Here is a 23,383-nt window from a genome sequence, read left to right on the forward strand (position 1 = left end):
TATTATGTGGTTCACACTGGACACTCACTTACAGTCTGATCCAAATGCTAATGAAAGGACTGATCTTCCAGAGAGGGAATTTATAGGCAGAAATAAAGCAGCAGGAGGAAGTTGTGCTTACAGGTGAAGACAGTGGATTTTTGGACAATCCATGTTACATTATACATTATTTAATGAGGGGCCAAGCAGAAAGTGTGGCTTAGTTGTGTCAGCCTACCTGGCTGAAAAATGCTGGTGAGCAGCACTATATTCTAGAATGTGAGATAAGGATCACAGGGTGCAACTGGAACTGTGGGAACACGGAGGCCTCTGTCCCACCAAGCTGGGGTACCCTCGCACCATGTGATGCTTTTGGCAATTTACAAACCTCTGGCAGGCGCTGCACTTACACAGATATTCCACAGGCAGGGATACACCCAACTGAGTTACATGAATGCTTTTCCCAGACACTCATGACCCAACAATGGAGAAGCTCCAGCCAATTCCCCCCAGCCCCAGGGCCTCCAGTCAACCACCCAGAAAACAAGAAACAGACTAGTGACTATCTCTGAAAAGTTTGACTTAAGTGACTTGCTTAGCATGACACAGGCAGAAATAGGGATAAAATCCACTTCTTCAGGGTGGCATTCAACTGCCTAGAGCATGTGACCATCTTTCTCTTTGTGCAATATCCTGTTTAACTATATACTCCCCAACTTCTGCAACAAACAAGTCTGCTTCACCCCCCAGCAGACAGTCTATCTTGCACACTATATAACTGGAAGTAAATAGTGTGTTAAGCTCACTTCTGCCTTCAGAACCTCCCCCTATTAAGTATTATTGAGTTTGTTCTGATCGCTGATGTGGTTGTGTAACTGTGGCTCCACACCCCATAGCAAGGGGAGTACACAGAATCTTATACAAGCTACTCTTAATTGTAGGGTAGGACACATTGACAGGGATTGGTAAACAGTAACTACTACTGCCATTCCATCAGTATAAGCTCCCAAGCACTACTTGTTCATTTAGCTTGTACAAATATTTGATCCTGTGAGGTACAGATGCAAAATACTTGCAAAGTTATATTACTACTTTAAATAAGGAAATAAAGATGCGAAGTCAAATGGCTTACTGAGTATCTTAAATCTGGGACAGTCACCCACAAACACTGTCTCATGCCCCCACAGCCTATGCTCACCTGCCATTAAAAGCACAGCTTCACTTGTCCCATGACCAAACCACTTCCTGATTGAGATGGGCTATTTTTACAAATATCTGACCTATTTTTGTTTTCAATGTACAAGGGGGGTTTCACAAAGCAAGCCTCAGAGTAAGGGGTCACCAGTACAAAAGTTTGAGAACTACTGGTGTAGTCCATTCAATTCAATATGTGAGTGGTCCAGTGGCCCTGTGTATCATAATCTGAAGCAAGCCAAAGTTAAGGAAGTGAGTACAAATGTAAGTTTCTTCCAAGTGTTTTTTTGCTGATTCTAAAGAAGTTCCATGCAACTGTCATTAATGGAGTTGTGCAGGTTAGGTACTTTCAGCACAGAGTTGCTGTTCCGATGCTTTCTGGGGGAAGCGATCAATGTTTAACAAACTAAAACATTAAAAAGCCATTTTCCAAATATTTATTGAAGCAGTGAAATTGCTCATACTGTGCTGGAAAAAGCAGTTTTATTGAATTCAGAAACTTAAACAGTATTGCAGCACAAGATATTGCTATCTGTAAACTAGACTCCATTGTAAACTCTAAACCTTCAGGGAGAGTCAGTTTGCAAGATCTAATACCTATTCTCTAGCATAATCATCTTGCGCTTTTGGAAAAACTGCAGAAAGGCACTTAAGCTGTTTCTTCCTTTAAGACAGGGACTTTTTAAATTTTGCTGGTAAGAATCTTTTCACTGCACAGGTGAGAAATGTGCAGTTTCTCTAGGGTTTTCACTCCAGATCATCGTGATGCTGGGAAGTTTCATTGATAACCTGTTGAAGAATAAGACAGGTTACATTAATTCTGAGCAATTTCAATACTCAAGACAGCTGATTAAAACTAGTTTTACAGATTTATTCTAGTATACTATTATTAACACAGCTAATAAAAAACTTCCACTATGGCATAAGTGGAAGTTGATGACAACCACTCACAGAAGAGTCAGCAACTGGTTGATTAAATTCCTAGTTGAAAGTGAGCAAAAAGGCATGGGGGAAAATATACCTTTTGTTTGCAAGCACCTTATTTGCCTGCCATATTGTAAAACTAAGTCACTTTATTTCAGAAGCAGCTAATCCATCTCTCTAGGTCTAATAGCTGAGAAAACAGAAGTAGCAGCCTTGAATAGATGCATCTTTACAGCATGGTTATGAATGTTGAGCCATCCCTGAATAGATAGGTCCCTAGTTGGAAGGTTGCAGTTAGCACATTCTGATCTGTACAAATATTCAGCCCAAATGCATGTTACCCAAGCTACAGAGTGCTAACACAGTATAGTAAAAAGCAACAGTCTTGCATCTGAAGAAGTGAGGTTCTTACCTACGAAAGCTTATGCTCCCAATACTTCTGTTAGTCTCAAAGGTGCCACAGGACCCTCTGTTGCTTTTTACAGATTCAGACTAACACGGCTACCCCTCTGATACAGTATAGTAAGGTACTTAAAGCATGCACTGTTTGATAAATGAAGTTAGAATGGTACTAGATAATAGCTCGTTGTGATGTACAGTGTTATGTCTATATTTGTCATTTGTTTTACTTCCTTCTCCACTGAAAGAAACTGAAATTGGCACCAACCTGTCCATCTCTGGTTTCAACAGTCTTAATTAAGAGTGTCCTCTTTGAGTGGGTGTCAACCATAGGGTGAGACTCAATGTTGGTTTCTGCAGATGTAAAATTGTTGGTCTGTTATGGTTCTTCAGTGATCTAGTTTAAGTTACTCATTTGCTATTGCACATACATGATCGAATGGACAGATTCTTTACAGGAAGGACTGATGCACTTCATAGCATGACAAATGCCAGGCACCAACAATTAAGATACTAAAATTGCTAGATCTCTTAATTCTGATCAACCATTGTCAAAATAAGGCTAGGTCTACACTACCTGCCTGAATTGGCGGGTAGAAATCGACCTCTCGGGGATCAATTTATCGCGTCCCCCGGTCCCCAAATCGGCGCTCTTACTCCACCAGTGGAGGTGGGAGTAAGCGCCGCTGACAGAAAGCCGCAGAAGTAGATTTTGCCGCCGTCCTCACAGTGGGGTAAGTCGGCTGCGATACATCGAATTCAGCTACGTGAATAGCGTAGCTGAATTTGTGTATCTTAAATCGACTCCCCCCTGTAGTGTAGATGTACCCTAAGATTTCAAACACCATTTAGGAGGTGTCTATCCAGATCACTTACAGAAATTACTCAATACAGGGGACTCCAGTCTGAAGTTACTTTAATGATAAGTAACTGGCTACAGCCAATTCTTTAATTTAGATATCTTGCTTAGATGTAGGCAAGAGTTCTGGAAGTGGCTAATGATCCTGGTGTTGATTTTCAGGTGCTCCTTTTGGCACCTCAAAAGGGCCTGATTTTCAGGAAGCATTGAGTTCCTGCCTTCAGAAAAAACCCTTTAAGTTGTCTTCAGTTGGGTATCCAAGATCACTAGCCACAAAATACTGGCTGTAGAGTTGACGTTATTACAAGGAATCTCTTCCTGAAATTAAAAAAGTGCCCCATCCACTCAAAACAAGTAGTTAAAATACCAACATTTGAATTAGTGGTCTCTGGTGTTAAATGAACATCTGGGTTCGGATATCAAAACCTGAATCAATTACACCAGGCTAAAAGGAAGCTGTCTTTAGAGTATTAGTTTACCACAGCAAAAGGATACAAGTTGTCAAAGAAGCTTCCTACACTATTCATGAGAAATTAGATACTACTTACCCCTCAGGTTCAGGGAAGCAAAAGTTGGAATAGGCATGGTAATTCTGTAAAAGAGAATTCAAGTTTAGTGAAGCTAGTCTCTGGAATTTGGTAATTCTTATAGCAGCTACTCTTCAGAGTTTTTGGTCATATTTGCATTAGTGTTATCTACCTGCTCTCCTCTCCCTCCAACAGTTTTCTATATGTAGCAATCTCAATATCAAGAGCCATCTTGACATTCAGCAGTTCTTGGTATTCATGAAGATGGCGAGCCATTTCTTCCTTCATGTTTTGGATTTCCTCCTGCAGACGGGTAATAGTGTCTTGATAGTTAGCAGCTTCAACAGCAAAGTTGTCCTCCATTTCACGCATCTGGCGCTCCAGGGATTCATTCTGCAAGAGAATTTTCAAGTCAAGTGTTGGATGCAGTTTAGTAGCTGTCAGCCTTCACCTATTGGGTGTTTACCACCACATACCTGCCCCACGTGTTCTATTCCAGACATTTAATACCCTCACCACTAATTAATGCACTAGTGGAAGGTGCTAAAAGAAGTGACATGACTAACATCTGCCATTTGTTAGCTCTTTCATCCTCATGGGTGAATTATGGGAGCAATGTAGTGTTTAACTACAAACCAACAGCAATATTTACATATCAGAAGATGCAAGGTCTCAGTGCACCTTGCATTTGGAGTGGAAGTTGGTGGTATTATCCCTAGGTTTCTTGTGTCACAATCCAAGAGCAGCCCCTGAGAAACCTCACCTGCAAGTTTCATGTAGTACAAAATCAAGTCAGTGGTTTATTTTCAGAGACCTAGATTTGTAGCATTGACAGTGTGCCTAGTTATTGAAGTTTCCACATTAAGTAGAATTTGACAACCTTAGATTTGCTTAGTTATACAGGGAAAAAACTTGTGTCCATTCTTTAAATCTTGCTTTGTTTCATAGAGGTACCAATATACAAATATTAAAATTAGATATGAAGCCTTTTGTTTTTCAAAGGGAAATATAACTAACAAGGCGTAAACCTGGTGTGAAGTGCTAGTTTAGTTAACAGTGGATTAATCTTTGTTACTCAGCTTGTAAACTTATATACACTAAATACTTCAGCTTTAAAAATAAGGTGTCAAAGCTGGTCACCTCCTTCACCCCAAGTTTCCATTCCATAATGGCCAGCCAGCATACAGCTGAAAGATGCAAGTTAATCAAAAAAGACCTTTTAGCTTATATTTTAGAAGTCTATTTTAGACTGCCATCTTGTTTGATATGTCACTTCCATTCACATCCATCTTAGCATTTATTTATATTGTAATGTGACAAGATAACAGCATAAGTAGTAACAGCTGCAGTGGTATCTTTCACTTACAGTTCCTTTAAGTGCATCAACTTCGCAGGTGAGGGTCTGTATTTGTCTGCGGTACTCATTCGCTTCCTGTTTGGCCTGACGTAGGGCATCATTGTTCCTAGTAGCAGCTTCAGAGAGATCTGCAAACTGTTGAACAAGCCAGATTTACAGTTAGTATAATACTTTAACAAAAAGTGATCATACTCCAGTGTCCCAGATAAAGGTAAGAGGATTTTGAGGTGAGTAAGAGACTGCACATAGAAAGATCTTAATATTTAAAACAAAGGCTCTAAACAAGTGTCATGCCGTTACAGCTCTTCATTCTCTAATTTGATGGTTAAAAATTAAATTAACACATTCTGAAGTTAGCGTTCATTATTCTTTATCTAAATGTATGTTGCGCTATATCTTCACCCATCCATTCCTTCTTCTACCAGCTCATCAGTACACAAGCCACCCTTCAATACATGGGATGCTTCTAGCTATGCAAAGAATAGGAAAGATGACAAAATGGATGTTTAACTACTGTAGTATCTAGGTTCTGACACAGTATTATGGATCAAGGCCTAGTGTAGATTTGTGACAGGCTGTACCTGTTTTCCTGATTTGGGAAAGTTAAATAAAGCCTTGCCTTCTGGATTTAAGTAGTTATGCATTATGGCAAAGCTATTGTGGATATCTAAAACAAAGTTAAGCCAAATATCCTTATTGCCACATAAGAGCCATTCACTTACCTTGGACTTGTACCATTCTTCAGCTTCCTGAAGATTCTTAGTAGCAACACTTTCATACTGCTGACGGACATCACGCAGGGCAGCAGTGAGATCTGGTTTAGCAACATCCACATCAATTTGGATGTGTTGTTCCTGAATCTGGACCTGCAGTTCACGGATTTCCTTAAGAAAAGAGTGGAGAGTCAAGTACTGTTCTATGGTAGAAGGTACAGATCCATAATCTGATGAAGATGCATTTTACCTCATCATGAAGCTTCTTCAAGAAGACAATCTCTTCTTGCAAGGACTCAACTTTGCGCTCAAGATCAAGACGTGCCAGAGAGGCATTGTCAACATCCTAATTAAAGGGAAAGATCATTTAGCAAGGTCATTATATGAATAGTAAGAGGGGGGGAAAAAATGAATCAGTGTAACAAGCAAGCTTACTGCTCATTTGAGCCAAAGTCAAGCAGCACAGAGTGACCTACCTGAAAGTCTATAGCCAGAAATAATCTGAAATCTATTTGCAAATTGGGTACTTGCATGCACAGAGTTGCATGTCAACTGTAGGGATGTGTGTACACATACATTTTATACATAAACATTCAATCAAGCAGCACATGTTTCAGTCCATCTCAAAACCATTTGGATTTTTCTGAAGTATTTGTTATGCATCCTTCATCAGAAGATAAATATGAGAGTCAGGATAACAAAGTTAGGCAATTTCTTGCCAAATTCTCTAGCAACATTAATCCAATCTCCAGCAAAAATCCTATCCCTAGAATAAAATGCACCAAATTTTCTCATCAGAACACCTCCCTACCTTCTATTTGAGGTTAGGGCATACCGTCCTCATTACACAACTAGATAGTACTACTAGTGCTCAGCTTGGCACCAGGCTTTCTCTCAGAGGGGAAGAATTCATTGGTGGGTTATTTGTGTACGATCTAAAGAACTTAAGGTCAAGGCATTCTGGAAAGAGGTTGCTATACAAAGCCAATTATCTACCTTGTGCACACTGTCAAAGATTCACAGAATTTAAGGGGATTATTTACATATTAAATCTTAAATTGATGGCACATCTGGCATACACCAGAAGTAATGGTTAGCATTCCCCCCACCCATTTTAACCAGTGGTACCTGATAAGTCTTGAACTACAAGTATGCCATAAACTTCAAATTGATCCAATAGGTTGTAATAACAGCCTACAGTAGAGGGACTAACTTGATAAACTTTAGTTGGAGATGTTCCAACTTACGTACATGTGGTCCATTACATGAGCACAACGCAATATAGTTTAATGAATTGAATGAAGTTTAAGTTAATTTAAGCACAACTTGTAATCAAAATCTTCTTTACCCCAGTTTGGAGGGCCACGTTAGAGTGGGTAAGAAGCCCTGTAGTCCTAGCATCAGGGCTAAGTTTTCAAAGCAGTGTGTTGGAGCCAGATATGCATTCAGATCATGCACAGATTTGAATATTTACTTGGACTTGTTTTTAAGCATATTCATAGCAATGGACAAAATAATTTTGGAGGACTGGATAAGCCTGTATTTTTTTAGATGCAGCTCTGAATTTGAGCCAAGTAGTCAGTCTTGCCATGAGCTCAGACATATTCCCTAGGACCAGATTAGCTGGGTATACATTGCAGTAACTCATTCTTTGTACTGATGCACTCACTACCTGGTTGTGCCCCAAAGCAAGCAACTCATTGAAGCTTTACCAAATGATGAACTCAGATGCATCAAATAACCGCTTCAGAATGAAAAGCTACCTGTTGAACTATGTAATGCAAGTGAACTTATTTGCTTACTTTAAGAACAGCTCTTACCACAGGAGTGTTATTTTGCTGTTCTGATGTGGAATTTTAAGTGCCACAAAAATAGTATCATACAGTTCTCTGAAACTATACTTAAAAGTTGAAATAGCATAAAGCTTCTGTGCTCTGGTAGGAAGACTAAGGCTGTTTCTTCTTGAGAAGGAAAGTCCAGAGCAAGCTATATATTTAGCTTTGCATGTCAAACTTTTGCAATCCATTTACTAAGAGAAAGATATTTATCATGCCAATGCTTGATTGTTTAGGCTTTTATTCCTCAAATGCATGCTCTTTAAAAGCTTTCTGAGGTTTTCCTACCTTAAAGTGTGCAAGTCATTTGTAGTCAGACCCAAGACAGTGGCACACATACTGAATGTGAGTTAAGTCTTAACAGGTCCTTCAGTAAAATTCATGGTTAGTGCCACTATTTCTGCTGACCAGTATTAAATACTGAATTCTATGCATCAAGTATTACTGACACCTTACATCTTAAAGGTTCAGTACATGTATCCCATGCTCTTTAATATTAATGGTGGTACTAGGTATCTAGGTACAGCAAGGACTGAGATATTGCAGAGCTGCAAAAATCACTTTTGCATGACCTGCTTATTAGAATACAATCATTTATGCTATTAGCATATGGCAATTAAGTATAATCCAGTCTATGGAACATGCCAAAATGTTTAACACCAAGGAATATGACAGAGTGCATGCTGAGAGCACCCCCTTCCCCGCCACCCCCCCAGACTGTTACATCAGTTTGAAAGAGAACTGTGTCCCTTTAAAAACACAAGTGCAAGACCCTTTGCACACCTTTAATAAATTAGGCCAGTTTTAAACCAGTTTAACTAGATTCCTTGCTGAGTTCAGCTCAATGGAACTAGATCAAGGTTAAGTGCATTTAAGAATGCCTATGCAGGACTTTACACCAGTTTAAGTCAATTACATTATTAGGTAAGCCAGTGCAACAGTGTTAGACAAGCCTGATGTTGTGAAACATCAATTTCTTCTGTATTTAAAGAATATATTGAAGTTCATGAAGGTGATGCCTGGTATCTTCCACATTTCAGGCAAGCAACTCCATTTTTCAATGCCTTCATTCTTACATAAAGAGCTCAAGCTATTTGTCTTGAGTAAGGCTTGGGACTACATTGGCACAATTCAGCTTGATTGGCAAAGTTTTGGTTGTCATTTAGACAGACATCCACTAGGGACTCTAGAATACCAGACTAAGTAACTTTGTGACCCAAGCCACATCTGAGCCCAGCTGGCTGGAGATAAAAGGAATTCTAGTAATGCCTTTCCACAGTGATAGTCTCTTTTGAAAAAAGTCTTGAGGCAAGTTTTTTAAAATATCAAGAAGTCCAAACTCGAGTTAGAAGTTTTGGGTTTGTTGTTAACTAATGAAAAGAAAGGCTGAGGTTGCAAGAACACCCATAGTTGCTTTTAATATAGTGCTTTTCATCAGTAGATCTCAAAGCACTTTACAAAGGAGGTAATTCCCTCCCTCCCCTGTAAAATGGGGAAACAGGGGCACAGATGGGTGATGTGTTATCCAACATTACCAGCAGGCAACTAGAAGAGCTGGGATAGAACCCAGGTCGTTGCAGTCCAACACTGTAAAACGCTCCAAAGAGCTCAAAACCTGTATGCCAACTGAAGCCTAGTTTCTTACTAAAAGTAAGAAGTTATCTAGACAGCTTACCATTCACACTGAGGTTTAGATGACTCGATGTTTCTCCTTTGAGAATTTCTTTTAAAGAAAAACCCAGTATACACACAATCTTATGACCTGATTGCTATTAACTTTTGATATCATGACCAGGGATCCTAGAAATCTGTTTGCCATGGGGGAAAAAAAAAAACAAAGCCCCCCCCCAAACCACCACATTTTCTGTTTTTATAGAGAATATTTAGTCTTTATATTTTGTGAAAAAAATGTAAGACATGCAATTAGATCAGATAAATGGAGCTTCAATGTGACTGGGGCCAGATCAGATAATAAAAAATTCAGATAATCAGGAGAACTGGCAAAGAGCTTTCTACCCCTTATTTTAAGATGGGGGAGCTTGGGCAGTGAGCCACAGGTGGCTGGTGATTTGGTTAATATGGAGAGCCGGATAATGGAGCCTTGGATAAATGGGGTTCTACTGTATAAAAGACAAGTGTTTGGCACATGTAAGAAATACAAATTGCAATTCTATTAATATGATCTATGGCACTGGTAGGCTTCAAACTTCTTTAAAAATTTTAATCATCAGTAAAAACCTTGTGTTCAACTGATTATATATATAAAATTTATTTTGTGTCTAGGGAATTAAAGTTCAGCATTTCATTTTAATCACAGAAAAACAAATTAAAGAATTAAAAAAAATTATAGAAAACTAGGATCCCTGGTCATGACCCTCCCCTAAAATCTGAAGGCCGCCAAAAAGAGAAGTTGTCTGACCTATCAGTAGATGCCCCAACATGAAAATTCTCACATGTTAGAGCAGTTCTTATTTTGCAAGAATTTCAGAGCAGCATAGCTAAGTCAGTCAAGTCACATAATGGAGTCTTGCACTAGGAATTTCAAGACTGGGTCATATCTAAAGTAACTGATGTTATAAAACATTTCTCTAAAATACGCTTACATCATTACACATTCAGTAAGAATGCAGCCTGCAGCAAGCTGCTCTTCTATACAAAGAGTTCTATTATTTCAATCTGCTGCCACCACACTTGCCATAATGCCTGTATCTGCATTCCATAGTGAATCCCATAGAAACCATTAATACCCTTCAGCCAAGCGAACAGATGGCTCCCTTTCGCCCTTATTGGATCAAAAAGTGATTCCACATTGGTGCACTTTTGTAGAATAGGCTAGTCTTGGATAAAGCAAAACAAAAACTGTTCCCCCTCCCCACTTAGATTATACCACCACCACCCCCCTCCTAAAGAAAACAAGTAGTTATGACATGAGGACTGGTGGATTCTCATTAAAGAACAGTCCCCCACAAAAAAGAAATCTAGAGTCTTATTTCTACACTTGTCCATTCTCTGCTTTAAGAGTTCACCTCTGATGTGTTAGACATTGTACCTAGGTCATGCAAGCCAACATTTCTATTTCAATTTACTTATTGCAAATACATTCAAAAGTGTCTACTATGTTTTAGCAGAATCTCCAGATAATACTTTAAAAGTTAACTGCTTCCAGTTTTATCAGTGTCTAGACTAAAGGAATGGCAGTGCCCTTGATAAGAGTAACTTCCTGGAGGCACTGAGAGAAGTCTTGCACCTTTACAAGATGCTTTTTACCACTAGGTGGCTCTACATCCGACTTGGACATTATGCTAACTTTACATATTTGGCTTTACATTCAGTGTGCTCCTTATTATGTATTTTAATATGCAGAGAGGATTACAAACCTGTCTGAAAGACTGCAGGGTGCTTTCAGCTTCTTCTCGCTGAATCATCTCTTCTTGTAACCTGAAAATAGTAGTATATTGATTAAACAAATGAACTAGAGAAAAAAAAAAACAGCACTAGTGTCTATTCAAATCCAGCTGGTAGCCACACCCAGCCAACATCCCAGTCGGGGGAAGATGGGGCCTCTGACAAAAGGCATCTCATTCCGACATTTTTCTAGTCTGTGCCCTCTTTATTAAGTTTGCATGACTGGGCTTTGAGGCTTTCTGCTGTTACAGCAGTCTGAAATCCACAGATAGCCTAACACAAGCAGTGCCAAAACCGTTACTGCTTATTCAGCTAATGAGCAACAAGAGGCTGACCTAGATTTGGGTTGGTTTTAAATAATCTTTTGCTAAATTCAGATTCTGTTAGGCTACAATATTTAAAAAATGAATTAACTTGCCAAACCAAAGTTTTCAAACCCACCAAAAACCTCAAGATAAGATCCATAGTACAACAGACAGTAAGTACTAAGAACTCAGATGAGAGAGTAGCAAAGCTAACTTTTACTTGGTCTTTTCACTACACTGTCTGAAAATACTAGAGATCCAAGTTGGAGATTCCCCTAGAAGATGGTAGTCACCCGTGATGGTTTTCCACAAAAGCCTGCTCCTTCAACTTTAATGTGGACTAGAAACACCTTTAATATACATCAGCCTTGTTTTGGCAGCAGGCAAATTAGTTTATGGGTGCACACCAGTTAGTTATCCATGTGGGTTGGATCTGTGCATTCCCTTCACCTTCCTGATACTGAAACTCAGCTTCAATAGCCATCTAGTTGGGGCTGACCCATCAGAACAACTTTAAGCAGTTTTTAAGCGCAGGAGGGGCGGGGGGAGCTTCTCGCATTTTGGGGCTATAGATTGTTCCCTTCGCTCCCCACTTTGCACTTGGGTGGAAGCCTGGGCACCCCCTCCCCACCCATCCGCCCCCGGAGCACTCACTTCTCCCTGAGCCTCAGGATGTCATCGGCCAGGTTGTCCCTCTCCACCTCCACCCTGGCTTTGTCGTTGGTGAGCTGGTCCACCTGCCGGCGGAGCTCCCGCATCTCCTCCTCGTAGAGGTCCCCCAGGCGGGAGGTGCCCTTGCCCTTGAGCTGCTCCAGCTCGGCCACCAGGATCTTGTTCTGCTGCTCCAGGAAGCGCACCTTGTCGATGTAGTTGGCGAAGCGGTCGTTCAGCTCCTGCAGCTCCACCTTCTCGTTGGTGCGGTTGGCCTTGAACTCCGTGTTGATGGCATCGGCCAGCGAGAAGTCCACGGTGTCGTGCATGAACCGCGTGGGGGGCAGGCTGCTCCGCAGCCGCAGGGCCGAGGACTTGGTGGCATAGACGCCGCCGGGCGAGGAGGAGACCAGGCGGCTGCTGCTGGGGCGGATGGCGCTGCCCAGCGAGTAGCGGCTGGAGGAGGTGATGTAGCGGCTGCCCGAGGTGCTGGGGCGGCTGCCGCCGCCGAACATCCTGCGGTACGAGCTCTTGCTGCTCATGGTGGTGCTCATGGCGGCGCTTTGTAATCCGAGGGGTGGTGGGTCCGGCGACTGCTGCTGGAGCGAGAGAGGCGAAGGAGAACGGCGGCGGCTGCCCGCGGCGGTACTTATACCCCCGCCACGCCCTCGGCTCGGCTCGGCCGCGCGGCCCGACGGGCGGCCCCGCCCTGCTCCGAGCGAGAGGCGGGGCCGGGCCGGGGTCTCGCCACTCCCAGCCCCGGCCCGCCCTGCAGCGCGGACAAAGGCTGCGGGGCCGGGGGAGGGTTCCCGGGCCCAGGGAGGGACGGAGCAGTTTGCAGGGGCTCAGGGTGAGGGGGCAGGGCGTGGGAGAGCAGGGTGGGAGAGCAGGAGAGGGTCAGTAGGCAGGGTGCAGGACGTGGGGGTCATTAGGAATCAGGAGGGGGGATCAGAAGGGGGCTGTAGGAGGTGGGGGGAATCGGGGTCAGTAGGAGGCAGGATGGGGGTCGGGGGGGTCAGTAGGAGGAAGGGTGGGGGAATCAAGATGGGGGTCAGAAGGAGGCAGGGGGAATCGGGGTCAGTAGGAGGCAGGGGGATCAGGAGGGGGTCATTAGGAGGCGGGGGCAGGGGGAATCAGGATGGGGGTCAAAAGAAGATGGGGAATTGGGGAGAGTAGGAGGGGGTCGGTAGGAGGCAGGATGGGGGGAGCAGGAGAGGGTCAGGAGGCAGGGAGAATCGGGGTCAGTAGGAGGCAGGGTGGGGGATCGGGAGGGGACAGTAGGAAGTGTGGGGGGAATCGGGGTCAGTAGGAGGCAGGTTGGGGGTTGCAGGAGGAGGGTAAGCAAGAGGCAGGGTGGGAGGATCAAGCAAAGGAGAGGAGGGGATGAGGAGAGCGGAAGAAGGAGAAATCAGACACGGAAGGGAGTGACTGAGGAGCGGGCTAGAGAAGGGAGGGGAAGGAGGGAAAGGGCCAGAGCACTTTGCAAGCCTTCTCCCCTTCCTTATGGGTAGCAGCTGGGCACTCTATGTGGGCTCCCGTGCCGTGGGAAAAGGTGTCCGTGTGCTTTACAGAGCTGGGGGCCAGGACTCTCCATGCTCCCCTGGTGCCCTGGCATGGAGGCTGGGTTCGGGGCGGGTACAGGATGGGGTGATGGAGCAGGGCTCGGGGTTAAGCAGGGAGACGGACAAACTCCCTTTCTCTAGGAGTCACTGATGCCTGCTCTGCCATGCCAGCACTGTGTGCAGAGGGGGATGAACTAAGCGCATGCTCAAGGCTGAGGGCTGATGTCCGAGACATGCACCATACCGGCCTCGCTCATGCTGGGTACATTCCCATGTAGCCTGTGGTGTACACAGCCACTCTGCTCTCACCAAGTCTGTACATAAGCTGGGCTGCTGCCTGTGGGGTGGCAATTTGGGGGGAGGCAGTGGCTAGTCTGAAGCCCATTGTCTGGCATGCGCCCAGAGATTCTGGTGGCTGCCCGTAAGCAAGGAAGGGAATCCCTAAGCACCAGCTAAATCGAAATAACCCAAACTTCCCCCCACATCACCCTGTTCCCAAACCCGGCTTCTGCTCGGCATATTTTAAACCCTTCATAAAAAGTGCTCTAGCAGAAAAACACACATTGCAACCCTGACACAGCATGGAACAGGAATGTTAGTAACAACAGCCGGGGCTAAATAAAAACAGTCACTGACTGTGTGAGCCAACTCAAGGCTAGACACTATAGACATCTATTTTAAAGCGACAGTGACAATTCGAATGTTTTGATATTGATAAGAAAAAAATCCAGGTTCTGATGGCCATTAAATAGTATGTGCTGCTTATTTTATAAAATAAAAATTGCATAAGAGATTTTTCTTCTTCCCAGTTCGGGGAAACTGAATATCAGGAAAACAGTGAAATTAACTGCATGCAAAGAGCTGTTAAACATATGAAATAAACACTGAAAAATGGAGAAAATCTTTTTTGTTAACTTCTTTCAATTATTGTAATCTCAGGTATTACTTATTAGGCACAAAATGGTCAGGCCCAAATGAGATTTTCGGAATTCCCTTTGGCTGGGTGAGCTAATGGACTAGGTTTTGGGGGGTCAGTGAAGGTGCAGATTTCTTTCCTTGTTCTGTTTTGTTGTTAATGTTTTAACAAGAGACACTTCCATTAGTTAAAATTTGAAAGCAGATAGAATAGACTGTTACCAGAATAGTCGAATGACACCGGATTAAGATTTTGCTCCTGCTTCTTAGCAAAACCCTCTATGATGTGGATGAGAGAGCAGACTCCAGTTTAATAACTGAACCATTTAAGTTAATGGGAGCATTGCCATTGACTTCAATGGGCATAGGAGCAGGCCTTAAGAGAGCAATTAGGTAAATGACAACTATAGTGAGACATCATAACTGGCAGCAATTATCTGAAGGGTATAAATATCAAGGATCAGATGCTGTACGTTATACTGCCGCAAAACTCCCATTTGCAGTCAATGGGAATTTTGCCTTAGAAGGATGGGGCTCTCAGCAGGGAAGAGAAATTATGTAGGTGGTACAGGAGTTAAAACTAGGAGTTATGGAATGAAACTAAGAAAAGGAAAAAATAGTGGAACATCACGGAAAAACTCTCTCTCTCTCTCTCTCTGTATATATATATATATATATATATATAATGGGGAAAAGACCTGTCACCGATAGAGCAACTAAATGACTTTCTAGGTCTTTTTTATCTTTAATTGCTACAAAAAACTATTTGATCTAGTGTAACTTTTTTTGTTTTTATTTTTTAAATCTCTCACCATCTAGCTCACAACCCCCTAAAAACTAATATTTATATTGGATATGCTGATAGACATGAACATACAGATGGATGATGAATCAGTTGCAAAGAAGAGGGTCTGATTCTCCTATCACAGGGCACAATCAAGTGAGTGAGAGTTACTCATATCCCATGGGGAAGAATCAGGCCCAGAATATTTTGTGAAGAAATATTTTATAAAGGAATTTGTACTGTGTTTTTATTCTGGATAGGATCTGGAAGCAAAAGAATGTAGTTTGGATCTAAATGAAGGGATTTATTTTGGACCTCTCTGCTGCCCTCCTTCAGGCCTTACTTTGTTGTTTTCATTGCAGCTTAATCAAGCAAGTGAAGCTGACATGGTTGAGCTACAGAAGTGTTTGCAACACAAGTCCTGCACTGTAGCTTACTTCATTCTCTCATTCAATAGGAGGCAGGGGTCACACATACACACAGCATTCCTGGAGCTAACTTTACTAGCATCCTAGAATGTCCTGAGATGTGCCATCCTGGCTCTGTGAGAGCTCTTTATTTCAGCCATCAAGTTTCAGCTATAAATCTTTGTGAGTCTTCTTAAAGTCCTGGCACAAGAATACACCCTCCCTCCATGAGAAAGCAAAAGTAAGGCAGCACATAACAAGCAGCCTCATAGATTAAAAATGTTCTACTTGGTAAGTACCGATAGTTTAGCAGTACTTTTTAAAAAAAGATGCACCACACCCAGTCAGCACTGTACTATTACTAATAGAACACTAATTGTTTATGCTTCACATGTTGATAATGAGTGTCATGTTTTCAGCATTTATTTTCCCCAAAATTCAGGGGTGTTTGCTTTAGCAAATAAATTTGAAAACCCTAATATTTAAATATGATTTGCCATATGTTTGTTCCCTTTTGACCTGTGCACTTCTTGGCCAGAAGCCTTACTGTTGCTTTTTGCCGTGAAATTTACTAGAAGTGTTAAGAAGTTGGTAGCCAGAATGTGATAATCAGAATGGCATTAAACCTTTAACATCATTTGTTGGGTGGCTCTTACACAGGTTATAAGTGGGGAAAGGTGCAGTGAGTCTCTCCCCTATTGCAGGGTCCATAAGGTCTGCCACGCGCAGTCCATGCTGTCAAAGGAGTACATGGACTGACCTCTACGTGCACCTCCTCGGATGCAAGAAAATCCAATAGCAGTGGGAAAATATTGTATCCAGTTGAAACTTCACAGGGAATTTTAGGCAGGCCCAGAATTGGAATTTGGACATAACACCATGGCTAACACCCTTACTTTTGGATAAGTGCTGTGGAGTCCTTAATGGCCATAACTGGTCAGGACCTTCATTTCCTGACTCATCAGAAAGATGGCATTTCTAGGAGCACTGTGGCCACTAACTGTCATGAGTAAGGCCCTGCACTTGCACCTGTTCAGTACTCCTGATACTTTAATGAGTCAAGTATCAGGGGGTAGCCATGTTAGTCTGTATCCACAGAAACAACAAGGAGTCCGGATTGTGACTGCAGTTCTGACCTTTGGCCCTGGTTCCAACACTGTCTTGACCCTTGGCTCTGGCATTTGGACTCTGACCACTTGTATCATGGAACCACAGTTTTGGAGTTCTGGAACAGTCCTTAAGAGGAAGGACCCCTTTAGTGTGCTAGAGCTACTTAGGGTCACATTCTTTTACTTGGCTTCACTGTTCCTTAGACTGAAGCTCAGAGCCTTCAGCACTCCTACTTCACATCGTGAGCCCCCTTCAGGGAGTCCATCTGACTTAGAGACTTTAGAGAGACGCGTACACGCAAAGTGGCCAGTACACCCCCACCCTCAGCTTCTGCAGTGACTCTCAGCCAGCACTGTAGAAACAGTTGGGTGTATTAGATGTCTGGAACACAGCATAGAAAGTCCTTAGTTAGTGTGGAGAACAGAAAGTTACAGCATAGTCCATCTTAGTCAGCCCAGAGCCTTCTGACCCCTCTTCTTTTCCATTTCACAAGAGGCTCCCCCTTCTAGCAGCCCACCAACCCAAACAGCCCCTCCTCAGTCCTTTGTTCTTGGGAGAACATAGTCACCTGGCACTCCTCAGCCCTTTGTTCTTGAGCTGGTCAAACATGACTGGCTTCCTGCGGAGAGGTGGCCCATCCATGGTCGTTAATTGTTAAGTACCAAATGTCCAGGCAATTGGAGTGGCCAGTGTCTTCTCGGACTCTCCATGGGCATGAGGCATCTCCATGAGGCCCAGACCCCAGGTAGCTAGTGTCAGTTAAACCTGTATCTCTGGGTCTCTGCAGAGAATAAACAACCTTTTCCTGCCACCTAGTTAACAATGCAGCATATAGGAGAAACTAAGACACACACACTATTCGTACAAAATATTACAGGAAAATTCCCACTCCGTCACAGTCTGACTGCCTACGACCTGGTCTGCTGCCACTAACACCATACTAGGATATATTCAGTAATGCCCAGAAGTAAAATTCCATTAAAGAATTTCCAGCACTGTTTATTACAATGCCCTGGCTTCTCATCCTAATACTGAGCTGGCCAAGACTTCCTTAACACATTAAACTCATGGTTCTAGCTTGAGTTGGTACAGAGCAGAGCTAAGTTAATGGCATGATTTTTTAAATTGCATTTTTAATGTGAGTTGTTAGCTATGAACTATTAATTACATATAAAATATCAGTGATTCCTGAATTTTCCCGAGGGGTCAGTTGTACATAAACTTATGGCCCCTTTGCTCCAGTCATGCAGCAAAAAGAGCCCTGAATGGAATGAAGAATCAGGCTCTGCAAGTGCAACAAAATATCCACATTCTGTTTCCCTTGATATTCTCTCAATTTACATATAACTTTTATTGATATTAGTCAATGTTGGGTGTGCTGTTTTTCCTGCGCATCTTATATTAAAAATATTATATATTGTATACTTGTATAAGGACTACTTGCACAAGAAAAAAGTCGTAGGATCAGGCCCTGTATCTGTATGTCTAAAAACATCTGTATACATAATGAAACTCATGATTCTTTATTTGTAACTTCATTTCAGCAAGGTAGTGACTAGAGTAGTTCAAGCCAAATATTAAACAAGCTTTCCATTGAGTATCTTAGTTTACTTGTGTATTTTTACTAGACAGGTTAGCATGACTGGAGCATTTTCTGTTTTCAAATTCAGTACATATTCACTTACCAATATTAAATATCCAGAAAAAAATCCTAACTTATGATGCTGTGGAACTGCAAATGCCAATGTTATAAAAAAAAATCAAAGCAATGAAGCAATCCAGGACTTTATACTCTCGTTCTACCTTACTGAGATTTTTAATTGATTTTTCCCATACTAATTTTGTCATATGAAAATTATCCTCTTAAAGTCATATTCACTGTTATAATTACATGTCCATTGTAAGAACCAAGGCCAAATGGTCTGCTCCAAGTAAATTGAGAGTTTTCTCATTGACTTCAAAGGGAACAAGTTTGGGCCCCAAAATCTGAAATTGCAGACACAACTTCCATTGAAGCCAATGGTTCAAATCCTGAAGTTCTTATCTAGCTTTTACTCAGCTCTTTGGTGTTTAGCCTAAGGAAGGACCACAGAACTGAGCTCCAAATTAATAATTTATCCCAGCAGTTCTCAAACTGTGGGTTGAGACTCCAAAGTGGGTTGTGACCCTGTTTTAATGGGGTCACCAGGATTGGCTTAGACTTGCTGGGGCCTGGGGCCAAAGCCTAAGCCCCACTGCATGAGGCCCAAGCCTGAGGGCTTCAGCCCTGGGTGGCGGGGCTCAGGCTTTGGCTTCAGCACTGGGCGACAGGGCTCAGGTTACAGGCCCTCTGCCTGGAGCTGAAGCCCTCAGGCTTCGGCTTTGCGCCCCCTGCCTGGGGCGGTGGGGCTTGCGCCTTGGCCTCTCAACCCGGGGTAGTGATGCTCATGCAGGCTCAGGCTTCAGTCCCCGCACCTGGAGTCATGTAGTAATTATTTATTTCTGATACATGTTATAGAATAAATCAGGGGTTCTCAAACTTCATTGCACTGCGACTTCCTTCTGACAACAACAACAAAATATATATATTTTATAAGTCTATGCTAGTTGCCATGTTACCAAACCAAATATACATAACTTGGATGAATAGTTGGTTATCTAGTCAAGGAAATGACTAGCAGCTTTTCAAAATCAACTCACTGTGTCTGTAACGTTATATTTTACTGTAATGTGAAGTATATGAAACTAAGGGTGTTTTATTGCTAAGGAAGTGCTCTGAACATGACTCATACCACCAGACCATATGACTTATATTTCCAAAATTAGTGTAGTTGAGAATCTTCCATTCCATTGCTCTATGGCTTTGGCTTTACTAGTTGTCATAGAGTCATAGACTTTAAGAGTCATAGACTTTAAGATCAGAAGGGACCAATATGATCGTCTAGTCTGACCTCCTGCACAACGCAGGCCACAGAATCTCTCTCACCCACTCCCGCAAAAAAACCCTAACCTCTGTCTGAGCCATTGAAGTCCTCAAATCATGGTTTAAAGACTTCAAGGTGCAGAGAATCCTCCAGCAAGTGACCTGTGCCCCATGCCGCAGAGGAAGGCGAAAAACCCCCAGGGTCTCTGCCAATCTGCCCTGGAGGAAAATTCCTTCCCGACCCTAAATATGGTGATCAGCTAAATCCGAGCATGTGGGCAAGACTCACAAGCTGGACACCCAGGAAAAAATTATCTGTAGTAACTCAGATCCCACCCCGTCTAACATCCCATCACAGGCATAGACCCACCATTTATGACTGATTTCCTCTCTCCATGACCCCCAATTGAGTTCATCATTTTAAAAGCTAAGTGGGATATTGTATAAGAGGTCTGTGATTGCCTCAAAGAATATGCAGCGGTTCCGGGGTTGGGAAAGAGGGAAGGAAAAGTTCCTCAGCCCGCACTGTAACTATAGTGTGAATAGTATTCAATCCCTTTATAAAAATATTGTATGCTCCTCTATTATTCACTTTATTTATTATTAACATAGCACTAGACATTAAGTGCCAACAATATGCTCAGTGATGAACAAGACACAGCTAAAGACACAGGCCAAAATTTTCCAGAGTGACTAATGATTTGGGCGGGAGCTCTATTTTTCGATGTTCAGCTTGAAGTATCATAAGAGGGGCTTATTTCCACAGAATGCCAAGCACCTATGTCTCAAATTGAGCAAATATAGATTGAGGCATTTCAAATCTTGACTATGGACTCTGCTCCTTGAAGCTTGCATTCTACAAGCATGTCAAAGTCAGTTAAAAATTTCATGTGGAAAGTCAGAGAACAGTGAAGATCTAGGACATTTTGAAATGGAGATGGAAGTGGTGATAGTGTTATGTTTATGTGGCCTAGCATTTGTAGGGCTTGCGGGAGAAGCAGGAGAGATTTACATGGAAAGTCGGTGAGAGGCTGCACTTTTAGATAGGCAGGTTATTCCTGGGAGAAAGGATGGCACAAGAGACAACCGGGAAAAGGGAATGGAAAGGTTGGCATTGCTGGTAGACCCTAAAGGAGTGAGGAGGAGATGAGCTGAGATGTAGGCCAGGGCAATGTTATGCTGAGTCTTGAGGATGAGAACAAGAGCCATAAACTTGATTCAATAGAGGAGGGACAGCTAATGGAGGGATCTGAATAACAGAGTCATATGGTCTGAGTTGAGGAATGAGGAGGATGATTTTAGTCCCTGCAATCTGGATGGGTTGGAGAGCAATGATATGGGGGAAAAGGGAGAGGACATAGAGAAAGAGCTTGCCAGAGTCATAGTAAGAGATAACCAAGGCACAAACAAGGGTTTTATCCGTAGGGACATTGAGAAAGGGATGGGTTTTTGATATTTTGTAAAGAAATAAATAGTAGGATTTGATGATAGCTTGGACGCATGGGCAAAAGTTGAGAGCAGAGTCAAAAATGACCCAAGGTAATATAGGTGGCAGAGGAGAAGAAAAAACATGAAAGGTTTAGGGAGGAAAGATGAGCTTGGTTTTACCCAAGTGTAACTTGAGGAAATAGCAAGATGTCCAGGAGAAAATATTGTGAAAACAGGAGATGATTGCTACTCTTATTTATTGATTCACCCTTGGAGATTGAAGGAACCAGTGAAGTTTCAGACCTCTCAGAAGGAAAGTATTGCTCGAGAGAGGGCCCTCTACCCTCAGTTTCACTTTCTCCTTCCTTGGTTGTTTCAGTAGAGCTTAAGTCAAATGGACATTTGAACATGTTGCAAAGTCTGCCTCTTTACTCTGCCTTTTCCTGAGGGGGGAGTTAAGTAAGGAAGTGGGGAGAGAATTTTTTAGAACTGTTTACATGTAATCCATCATAATGATTCTTGAAACACATTTTTAACCCAGTTTTTGTAAGTGTTCCTAAAGATTTATGATGGATACGTGACATAATTGGTCTACCTGTTACTGGGCACCCCAATCTTCAGCATATCAGTAACAGCCTTCAGTTGCTATGCCTGTATTATGCTTCTAGGGCAGATAGAAGCCATTCAGTAGTTGGGTGCAAATGCATTTGTCATTTTACATAGCCAAGCTATAAGCCTCATTTCCTGAATTGTGATTGTTTCTCTCCATCTTCCTGATCTGGTCCTTTCCTGTTTTAAAATTTGAGGTTGGCAAGCCCTTACAAAGACAGGTTATGCTATTCATCCCTTATTTTCTGTGGGCAAAACTTTCTGAAAAAGCCAAATACAGTGAGTTTAGTAGGATATGCACCATTGGTGAGCACTGGCATCTGAACTCTTATTAGTTCACATTGGACAAGCTCCTGCAAAAGCGAACTATGTAAAGGGGTCATCTAACCAGCAAACAGATTTGGCGGAGGTGATTTAGCCCTCGCTCCTTGCTCCACCAGTTCCATCACCTATGCTGAACATAATAGTATAATTTTTCATTCGATGATACACCAGGAAATGCTGATGTTGTTTCTGAGGGTGAGGCAGGACATACCTGTAGAATTATTAATTGTCTGTAACAACTGCCTCTTCCTTTGAGATGCCCAGGACAGGCAGAGCAGCATTAACTGAGGGCCATATGCCAAATCCTTGCTTCCAATGGGATGTATAAATGAACATACTAGGATCCTGAAGCTTGTTGGCCTGGTACACACAAGGAGAAGGAGGAGACCCACACATGCCCCAGAGCTGAGAAACCTGGAACCACCCAGAGGGTGGGCAACTCATATAGTTCAACTCCTTGCCTACCCTCCAACTCTGACCAACTCTTCCTCACTGGTGGGACTGAAAGGAGACGATCCAGATGCAGAGTGAGAGTAAATCCCATGCATCTGTAGTTGGGGGGTGGGGACAGAGAGGTGGGGGGGACTGGAAATGAGGACTAACCTTCCCCTCCTTTTTTTAATGACAAAAATGTCCATTCTCCAGATGGTGTATATCTGCTGGGGAAGGAGACAGCAGATACATCTCAGCTCAGGAACAGAGAGAAATTTTTTGGCACAGTGGTCTGGCTCAGCTCAGTGGCAGTCTGTGTTCATCAGCTGGAAAGGAGTCCCTCTTCCATTCATGAGGACAAGCTCACTTGCTAGCTGGCATCTTCTTCAAAGGTCAGACTCTTGTATATAGTAACTGGGTGGGAGAGAGAAATGCCTATAGAGGGGGAAGGATTGGGCACCCATTTAAGAGCTTTGTGGCTTCTGCAGTAAGGCTGGAAAGGGGACAGTTCCTGCCCCTTAAGTTTTGGGCAGTTTCTATGGCTGTGGAGACAAGAAAGCACTATGGAAGCTATTGAGCCCAGGATATGTGCTTGAAGCAGTTCAGGGAGAAGTAACCTTCTAGATAATAAAGCTTGAAGAGAGGCCAGAAAGGGCAAGGATTTGTTAATGACTGGGATATGGCACCTTTCGCTCAAATTCTGGCATTTCTGAGTGTGGTAGTGATACAATTAAGGCTGCAGTAGAGCCCCACCCCATATGG

At 42.7% G+C, this 23,383-nt stretch overlaps 1 protein-coding gene across 1 annotated transcript; it reads right to left on the reverse strand.

Annotated features, from left to right (window-relative positions):
• Window positions 1-1,594: 1,594 nt before the first annotated feature.
• Window positions 1,595-12,782, reverse strand: VIM (vimentin). Its single transcript, XM_034760347.1, has 9 exons — window positions 12,152-12,782; window positions 11,165-11,225; window positions 6,203-6,298; window positions 5,962-6,123; window positions 5,249-5,374; window positions 4,055-4,275; window positions 3,904-3,947; window positions 2,765-2,850; window positions 1,595-1,962 (listed from the first exon to the last, which is right to left on the reverse strand). Exons 1-9 carry the CDS (start codon window positions 12,700-12,702, stop codon window positions 1,921-1,923), a joined length of 1,389 nt encoding a protein of 462 aa, XP_034616238.1. The 5' UTR covers window positions 12,703-12,782; the 3' UTR covers window positions 1,595-1,920.
• Between the last annotated feature and the right edge of the window lie 10,601 nt (window positions 12,783-23,383).

Source organism: Trachemys scripta, chromosome 2 (assembly GCF_013100865.1).
Source record: "Trachemys scripta elegans isolate TJP31775 chromosome 2, CAS_Tse_1.0, whole genome shotgun sequence".
In the NCBI taxonomy this organism is placed as follows: Eukaryota; Metazoa; Chordata; order Testudines; family Emydidae; genus Trachemys; species Trachemys scripta.